The 9900-nt window shown below is 34.5% G+C and overlaps 1 protein-coding gene and 1 long non-coding RNA gene across 4 annotated transcripts; one reads left to right on the top strand and one right to left on the bottom strand.

Annotated features, from left to right (window-relative positions):
• The first annotated feature begins 1551 nt into the window (after positions 1-1551).
• LOC107866426 lies at positions 1552-4478 on the top strand. Of its 3 annotated transcripts, none has more exons than XR_007053487.1 (3): positions 1552-1692; positions 3021-3117; positions 3370-4478. It is a non-coding gene; the product is annotated as an uncharacterized LOC107866426 (long non-coding RNA). The 3 variants fall into 3 exon arrangements; XR_007053486.1 differs by having other exon boundaries at positions 3336-4478; XR_007053488.1 differs by lacking the exon at positions 1552-1692 and adding an exon at positions 1722-2557 and having other exon boundaries at positions 3336-4478.
• Positions 4479-7991: 3513 nt separating this feature from the next.
• LOC107866427 (GATA transcription factor 16) lies at positions 7992-9170 on the bottom strand. Its single transcript, XM_016712496.2, has 3 exons — positions 8815-9170; positions 8535-8639; positions 7992-8415 (listed from the first exon to the last, which is right to left on the bottom strand). Exons 1-3 carry the CDS (start codon positions 8833-8835, stop codon positions 8179-8181), a joined length of 363 nt encoding a protein of 120 aa, XP_016567982.2. The 5' UTR covers positions 8836-9170; the 3' UTR covers positions 7992-8178.
• Between the last annotated feature and the right edge of the window lie 730 nt (positions 9171-9900).

The following is a 9900-nucleotide window of genomic DNA, read 5'->3' as shown; positions in this document are numbered from 1 at the left end:
AGAAGGCTAGGGTTTTATTTTAAGGATTGCTTTGGGGCTTGTCTTGGTGATTTCTTTCCATCAATTCTTTAGTATAAGGCATGATTCTCTTCCCTTGTTGTAATTTCTACTAAAGGCATGATTTATATGATTGATTTCATAGTTTTACTGTTTCATGATTATGATTTTCAACTATTATTTGAAAGTTTTGATATTAAATGCTTGGTTATGGTTCCTGTGGTTTCAATTATGTTTTTATATACATTAATAGTGGATTTGGACAATTGGATTGCATGATAATGGTTTAATAGTCTTTGAAATTGGTTTTGGTTATATTATGCACCCAAGGTGTTTGATAAAATGCTTAAAGATATGTTCATTGGATTGATTTCTTTTAATGAAACTCTTGCATGTTTTAAACTTGCTAAAGAAATTATGCATAGTTTAAATGGTCTGGAAAGGCTAAAGACTAAATGGTTATACTTGTGGGGAACATGGAAGTCTTCCAAGTGTTTAATATGGGATATGGAAGGGCACTTAAAAGTCCCATTAACCTAAATGATTTGGCTATGGATATTACTTGCAAGTAAGGAGTGGTATAACGATACCACTAATATTGGCCTTGGTTAATAAAATGGTAAATGGATTGGTTGGTCATTTGGAAATAGTTTTAATTGGGTATTAATGGTGGGGGATGTAGCAAACCCGTGGAAGGTAGCGGTCCCAGGGGACCAAAACTGGAAACTCGTATTTACTGATATGAGGATTGGTCTTGGTATACCGTGTGCATGATGTCACACTATTGGGGGATGTACTAGTCATCCCATGGATACTTTCCTGGTCGTGCAACTACACGCACTGAGCCCCTTTCAGTAGGGGGGCTGAACCCATATAGCCCGTGGGTGGTTTAGGACGGCCAAGCTACACAGCCCAGGTAAAGGTTTTAAATGCATGCTAAACCCAATTCCCGACACTTATATATGTATGGTTGTATACATTATGGATGGTTTTACTTAGTTACATAACTGGCATTATTTGATCCTTATCTTGAGATTCATGCTAGTGGTCACTCGCTAACCCTTCTACTGGTGACTATATACCCACACTATGTAGGAACCGGTCATTCTACTCCTCCTATTTAGCACGCGGATTCGGTATCAGCAATTTGGACTGAAGTGCACGCATTCATTCTTTCGAAAGGCATCATTTTATATTTTGGATATTATTAGATGTTTTGATTTTATTTTGGATATTGGTTTTGGCCATGGTTGGGAGCATATCCCAACTGAATTTGTTTACTCTTTTGGATAGAGGCTTTGTGGTACTTCTGAGGGTTGGTGATACGAGTGCGATCACGTAGATGGACTCTTGTGGGTGTGTATTGAAGTCGTCCAAGTGTGTGTGCAAGAGAAGGGCCCAAATACACACCAAAAACAGCCCACTATAAACACTAAAGGGGTAGCCCATTCTTGAAGGGCCATTTTGGACATTTTACATTCTATCTTTTAATACACTATAAATAGAACCTCTTACAGTTTTAGTCTTAGTTTTTTGATGAATATGAATATTGTATAACATAGAAAGACAAAGTCCTCTTTCCTTAAGGCAAATCTGAAACTTGGAACTAGGTAACAACAAGAGGGTGGAATCACTTTTGTTGTTTGTTTGCTTGGAAACTTAGGTATTGAGGTTCATGAGTCCCTCTTGGTCCAAGTAAGAACTTGATGTTGCTATTCATTTGTCTTAGGGTCCTTTCTCATTGTTAGGGTTCTTAGATTTGTGAATATTGTATGTCAAGTTACTATCCTTTTTGTATCTTGTTATTGCGGAATCCAAATCTGGTTGTTTTGTGTCATCTTGTTCATCACGTTTTTGTAGCTGTTTGGGTGTTAAAATACACTCTTGTATCTTGTATTCTTGTTGTACTTGTTGAATCCAAGAGTTGGTCTCCAATAGGTCCTCGGATCTTGTGATGTGTGGACTGTTTGAAGTGTGTTTCGTGTTCCTCTTGTTTTTCTTGTATCAGTTGGTATGGATGGAATCGGTATTGGTGGTGGCCTTGGCATTAGAATAGGCTAGTGGGCTAACACCACATCACATAATTTTCCACTGTTCCGTCATATTACATTTTGTGATTGATTATCATATTATGTTTTAGTATTCTCTTTTGTTATGGCCTGGTTTATGGCCTATGATTTGGTTTGATACGGTTGGATGGTTGATTTGGTACGGGTGGACTCGGTTGGGTCGGCCATGGTTGAGACTCTATCCCAAAGTCTTCATGAGAGCATTTACTCTACCTTGCTATATGATCAAAATTCATCCCATCTAAGGCTGGATATAGATAGTTGGGTTGGGTTACAGAGGGCGATCTAGTTGGGTTGGGTTACAGAGGGCGGTCTCTGATCCTGGTTGAACTTGTGATGTCCATTGCGACAAAGTTCGGGGTCGGGTCAGTTGTTCATGTAGCATCGATTACGAGTGTGACAATTATATTTGGAGCAGTACATATACAAGAAGTGAAGGCCTGAAATGCGAGAATCGATCTTCCCTCTTTCACGTACTTAATGATCAATAGGTAGAACTCAATCCTTTTGTCCTAGGGTCAAGGTGTACTCAAGATCTTCACTGGTCCAGGGTATGCTTTAATAAATTGCTTGAATATATGGAAAATAAAATAATTAGAGTTGCATCTTATTTGTTTGATAAAGTACCTGAAAGAGATAATGTCTAAGCTCTACATGTATTTATGGTAATTAAGAGCAAGTTCTCTCTTGTATTAATTGAAAGGGGACTTGTTATTCGCATAAGGGATCCATGGATAAGTTTGAAGAACTTTAAACTAGTTGGTCACACAAATAACATTCGAGAAAATTTGATGGATATGACTAGCATATTTTATTTGCATAGATTTTCTGATAATATCAATCAAGTGTGTGATATTGGCTGACAATGGTTTATGCATTTCTCCGTTATACATATTAATTTTATCTGTTCAATTTCTACCTTTCTAATATTTAGCCATGAATATATTGGTATAGGAGGCCTCTCCTTACACGTAACAACATCGTCAAGAAAGGAGATTATGTTGGTTTGGGCTCAATTTTGCAACTAACCTTGCATGATGACTCTAAAAAGGTAGCCACAGTTAATTTGTCTGTATATAATTGGTCAATTGACAGTATATAATTCTTAAAGCTTCTCAAAGAAGGGGTTCAGCCATGTCTAGAGCCTTATCTACTACTAGAGCAAAGGTTTTCTTGGAAGAATTATATGTTTGCAGACTATATCAGCCATGGTTATTTGATTTTGTCCTTCATTGTTACAACGTATTCTGGTGCTTTTATCTTTTATAGGAGACTTAAAGATGGCAAAATTATATGGTTACAGATTATTCAAGGAGAGTTGTAGTGGATTGGTCAACCAAAACTGAAGTTAAATTAGGGACACTCAATCTGGATAAGTTTTGGAAGGTTGAATTTGCAAGGACTTTGATTACAACTCTAGAGTTGAGGTGATTGGACTACAAATCTTACTACCAAACACCAATAATTCTGGTAGTTTTAGGAATGGGGGCTGCACTAGTAAAAATGATTGTGTATGGTTTGTATTTCACTTTTGACCTCATTGGTACAGTGATTGGCATGGAGAATGAAGTTGTTGGGTTGCATTTCCAAAAAATGCAACATTCCAATATTTTACATCAACACTCATACAACTTCGCTGGATCCTTCTTGAAGAAGTGTTTTTACTTTAGGGTTGTCGTACAACTTTGATATTTCTATATTAGATGGTTATAGAGTTGAACTGTAAAGTATGCACTCAAGCTACCTTATAAGGAGAGCAAGTTCATGAACTTGTAATGAAAAATAAAGGCAATGTTGAATTCCAAAATTTTGTTGGAAAGGTGATGAATGCTTTATATGGAGCTTCTAAGTTGTGCATTCGTACTCTAATTTTGTTGCATAATTGCACTTATTTCCCTTTTGTTGTCTTTGAATCCAAATATGGAGGTGAAGGAGAAGGTCTATTACACGAGCAAGCTACCAATATCGTTGGTGTTCGAAAGATCTGAAGAGAGATATGATGAGACCAATTTAAAAATGAAGTTGTTCTTAAGATCATCCAGATACGTTAAGGAGGGGGATACTGAAATCTTTTCTATTTTGAATTACATGGTCTTAAATATTATTGAGTATGATGCCCAGTGCGTACCCAAAAGCTTTGAGGCAATGCTAATTTTAAGCGTGGATGACAAGACTATGTTATATAACCAGATTACTAAACTGATGCTACAGAGTGTTCCAAAGATGTGTAGAATTCTAATGACACATAATTTCTAACTGTTGTCATTTGATCCTGGAGGGATCATTCTATATACCCTGCTAATATGGACAGAATTACTTTTCAACTTGTCTGCAAATTATGTAAACTATTTGATTGTATCTTCTACAGAACAAGGTGTTCTAATTATCCTAACTTTTATTGTAGACTTGAAATAGTCAAGCATGGTTTCAAAAAAAACTAAGAGAGTTGTTAGGGAACTGGTCAACCAAAAGTCGAGTTAAAACATGGATATTCAGTCGGGGAACATTTGAAAAAATAGTATTTACAAGGAGTTTGTTTGCAATATTTTGAGTTGCAATTGGGCTTCATATTTAGCTAACGAACATCAAAGGTTCTGTTGATCCAGGTGGTGTATTGATTGTCCTGAATAAAAGGATCAACTTCATGAAGAAGTTTAGTTGCTTTAGTATTTTAAAGAAACTTTAATATTGCTACACCCCGTGAATATAGAGTTGAACAGAGAGGTACATTCATTTAAACAAAAAATGGAATTTCCTGCGGAGATTGAAACTAAGGAGTGAAGAAAAGATTTTTTATGGGACATGTATTGTCGATCCTTCTTTCCATAAGCTATAATTAGAGATAATCAACATTCGTGTGCTCATTGATGAGTGGCAATTTCGCCACTCATTTATATCTCGTTTCTTATAGATTATTGTGGTTAAATTGATGTTATGAGGCTAAGTTCTTAATGAAATGCACTAATTTCGGGTATTTGTCACTTTTCAAGGAAGTCTAGTGAAAAAGGAGTGAAGTCAAAGCTAGAAAGAAGACTGGTGAAGTTAGACAGATAAGTCGCCTATGTGACCTGCTGAGTCGAGTCTGCGATAGATCAGGGTGTTCAGAGATGTCACGATTGCAAGGAGATGCATCGCGTACGTGATTGGCACGACAGAAGCAGAAGTTGCAATAACAATGAAAAGAATTATGAATACGAGCGTTGTGAAAATTTTTAGGGACAATGATGGAATTCCATGTGACTCGATCCTAATACATAAAAGACACAAGCCTTAACACTTTCAACAACTAATTTTCAATTTGTGGAGCTTAGAATACATTGTTGCACTATTCTTGAGTGAGAAACATCCTTAGAGTGATTTCCAAGCGAGGAATTAGTAATTTACATTTAAGAGTTATTGAAATTCAAAGCTTGAAAGTACATTTTCTTTAGTTTTCATGAAGCAATTTAATGAAAATTTTGGTATATCTCTACTTCTTTTTTCTATGAGTAGCTAATTCTAAATCTTGGGATTATGCTTGAATAGGTTGTGATTAGTGCATGGGTGTTGTTTATTTATTCTCTTAATGAGTTATTTGTGATGGGTGTTGACTTTATTCCATGATTTAATTAAGAATTGGGGTTGCAAACCCTAATTACCCTTGAACCCATGTCATCCTTGAAAGAGGGGATATAAGTGAGGAATAAATACAACCAATAACTTGAATCATGTTATTTAATGACATTTCTTAGACATAAGAATGATAATTGAGGCAATGTATTGGTAAAATTATCACACTTATGAGGTGTTCGAAAGAACCCATTTGTGAATTTTAGGGTCGTAATTGAAAGATTGGCATCAATACCTTGAAATTTAGATTACTCATGATCCGCAGCTAAATTTTGGATAAATTGTCAATTATCCATGCATGAATGCACGCTTAGAATTGCATAACCTCAAGGTCTATTCCCAATTGATTTCACTCTTAACATTTTTCAACCTCAAGATAGTATTCCAGAAGCGAAGAAATTATCATTACAAAAACGTTCAAACTGATTTCCCCAATTTACATTTATGGTTGTTTCATTCACATTACGGGTCACATTCTAGTAGTATCAACACTCTTGAGTTTTGATTTTCGTATTTTTACTCCTTGTGGATTCGACCCCAATCTAAGTTAGGTTATTGTATTGACAATGATCGCTTATATCCATTCAAGAGTGTAATTTGAACGTTACACTCATCTTGATAAACATTTTTTGAAATTTTCTTTTGATCCTAGCGGCTAAAATTATACTCATTTCGAAATGGTTTTCAAATTTTCAAATTTTGATTCTGATCCTTGAGAATAAGGATCATTTGAAGGGATGGGGTATTTTATGACCTTGAGTAATTAATTGAATTTTCAGAGGCGCGTTTGATATGGAATCAGCAGCGTAATAGAATTACGAAATAGAAAGACGAGATTAGAAGTTAGTTAATGAAGCTCGAGAGTTCGGATAAAGCCACATGAACGGGTGGTTATAAATATGCAACTCCAGGAAAGAGAAAAACAAGTGAATTACTTCCTCCGTTCCAAATTATCCATTCCAAAATGAGATACACATTAATTAAGAAAAATAATTAATAATATGACTAGTTTACCGTAGTATTCCTATTAAATGATATTTACATTTTAATTTAAAGAAAAAAGTAATTAATGCAAAGGGTAAAATATGGAGAGAAAAAAATTGTTTCTTCTTGATTAATAAAAAATTCCAGGTTTTTTGGTATGACTTTGATTACTATTCCTTGTCTTGAGCCGGGAGAATATCGGAAACAGCCTTGCTATTTCCTCAGGAGTAGTGGTATGGACTGCGTACATCTTACCCTCCCCAGACCTCACTCTGTGGAAATACACTGAATTTATTATTGTTATTGTTGATTAATGAAAAAAGATAAGTAAAATGAGAAAATAAGTATCTAGTAACATTTTCCTCCCAAAATTCTCCTTGCTTCTTCTTTCTTTCTTTCTTTCTTTCTTTTTCTTCCCCAAGTCCGTGACTCTTTTCTCATCTCTTTCTACAGATTTGTTGATGGTTATGGCGTATTTTTCCGTTTAATTTAGTTTAATTTAGCTCGTTTTACTCTTGTACGGATATCCAATTTCAGTATTAATGAAATGAAAAAATTGTCCGAAAAATCTAGAATTTCTTTATTTCTATGATTTGAATTGCAAATTTTGATTGAGTTCATACCAAAAAACCTAGTCTAAAATAGAAAGCAATAAAAATGAAATTCTTCTTCCTCACTTTTTCATCACCCAAACAGCCATATAACTTTTTCCCATCATACTCGTTACCTTTTTCTCTTTTTCCTTCTCATTTTTTCGTCTTTGGCTTTGCCAGTTTGCCTAGGCCCCAAACAAAATATGGTGAGGGGACAATGACAATGACAATAAATGTGATGATACTTACGAATTTAATAATTTTGGCACCCAGTTCCGTCTGCCTACTCACAATTGACACCAACCAAAATTCAATTTCTTTTTTTTTAATAGGCGATATAATACATGATGTTGATAGTAGAGTACCAACTTTACGGACTCAAAAATTCAATTCTTATAGTAACAAAAATAGCTGGATTTCTACTTGTAGGATGCCCATTTTGAAATTCAACTTTTCCCCCAACATAATTACCACATATTCAGTATAATATTATAAAATAGAGCATGAAATGAGTAGAATATACAAATACATTACTTCTATTTTTAGGAGTAGAAATTCAATTTTTCTGTCGTCAACATTTACGACATAATAAATACAATCCAATAAATACTTCACTCCTATGTTTGCAGGTTGAAATTCAAATTTTCCCTAGAGTCGAGAAATTAATGGAGTCTTAACAGAGATATTATATACAGAACTGATAGATCCTCGACAGAAAGTACCAAATAACAAGACAAAATTCCAAAAATCAAAATTTGAATCAAATTCAAGATTCAAAAACACAAAGAACAAATTTAAAACGCAAGATTTTACTACATTGATTCATTCTTCTCTACTACTTAACTCATTAGACATTACAACTAAAACTCAATAAAATAAAAAACTCAATCAAAATGGGTCAATTAATTAGTAAGAATTACAAGGGGTTAGAATAGTAATTTGTCAAAGGATCCACATGAAAGAGCCATCAACAGTATCGCCGCTTCCTCCTCTTCTCTTAATTTGCCTCCCAATGCCATCAACTTCATTTTCAATGACATTCCACTTTTTCTATTGTTTTTATCTTCACTAATTTTCTTCTTCTTCTTCTTCTCACCCTTATCAAGTCCCAAAATTTGCCTCCTCTTCTTGTTGTACTTGATCCCACATGCGTTACACAATGACTAGCATAACCACAAATAAATAAATAAATAAATTTACTTTTCCGTTGTATAATCGTTCATCAAAATAATACCCGACAAATGTATATTTTGATCTAGGAATAATTTTTTTTTTTTATTACCTTGGGGCCTGATGGACCACTTCTCCATAGAGGGGTTCTTGTGGTATGACATCCACTACAAGATTTCACCTTGTTAATACTATTCACGTCCTCTACTTCTGATCTCTACAAAAAAGAAAAAGAAACATGAGATCAGCAAAGTGAATAATCTAACCATCAGCAACAAGGTGAAAGTTCAATAATCAACTAACCAACTAACTGAACTACTATGATTCTACGGAGATCAGTGATCAGAATCATCAGACAAATATATAAAAGCCTAAGAAGATCCATTGCTCACCTTTACTTCCACCAGATCCATTACTACAAACTCTAGCAATCTTGATCAAGGGGTAGAAACTTGAATAATTTTGAACTTAAAAAAAACTATAGAGATTGAAAGGCGGGAGAAAAATGTACTAGTACTAGGCTGGAATGGCTGGGAAGGGGGGAAGTAAAGGCCTAAAGGGATAGGGAAGCTAAAACGGCAGGTATGTTTATCTGGTGGACACGACATCATAGTTAAGCTCTCGATTCCCAGTTTTGTTAAATTACTTTGATGCCCTTCTGATTCTAACTGTTTGATCTGAAGCAAAGTTTCAGCCGTTGATTTTTGTGATCCAACGGTTGGGATGTTTGAACCACTGTTTTCAAAGGTGTTTCCGAGCCGAGTCCTTGGACGGGGCGTAATAAAAACGTAGATTCATAAAGTGTAAATTTCCGACGTAAAAAGGGAAATTATAGTTGAAAAATCAAATTCATACTTAAACTATATAAGTGATTTATTACAATCTTAACTATAAAAAAAATGATACTTTTTACATCTTGTCATACATTACATCACTTGCATGTGGTGTAGTGTTTTACACGTGTTGCCACGTTAGCATAATCCGAAAAAATAAAGAAAAAGACATCATTTTCACCCCAAACTATAGTCGAAAAGTTGAATCCACACTTAAATTATATAAGTGACCTATTACACACCTTAACTATAAAAAAAGTGATATTTTTACACCCTGTCAGGCATTACACCACTTGTGTGGTGTTTTACACGCGCTGCCACGTCAGCATAATACGAAAAAATAATAAATTTATCATTTTCATAATTTTTTATTTTTTATTTTTAATTTAATTTTTTTCTTCTTCTTCAATGTCTAAAACCTCCATTGTTGTCAATGGTCAAAACTTCCATTACCTCCATTACATCATATTTACCACCATAAACTTTATCCCACTAACAAAATTACCATAATAATTAATTTCTTTTAACATTGTTCTTCATCCGTAACTCATCTTCTTTTCTTAAAATAAAAAATAAAAAAATTCCTAGTTATAATGGCCATTACTGTTTCAAAAAATGGTCACTCGACTGTTGGCCTCTGTGATT

This window comes from Capsicum annuum, chromosome 3 (genome assembly GCF_002878395.1).
Source record: "Capsicum annuum cultivar UCD-10X-F1 chromosome 3, UCD10Xv1.1, whole genome shotgun sequence".
NCBI lineage: Eukaryota > Viridiplantae > Streptophyta > Magnoliopsida > Solanales > Solanaceae > Capsicum > Capsicum annuum.
Note: the sequence above shows the minus strand (reverse complement) of the source record. Positions and strands in the feature narration are given on the sequence as shown.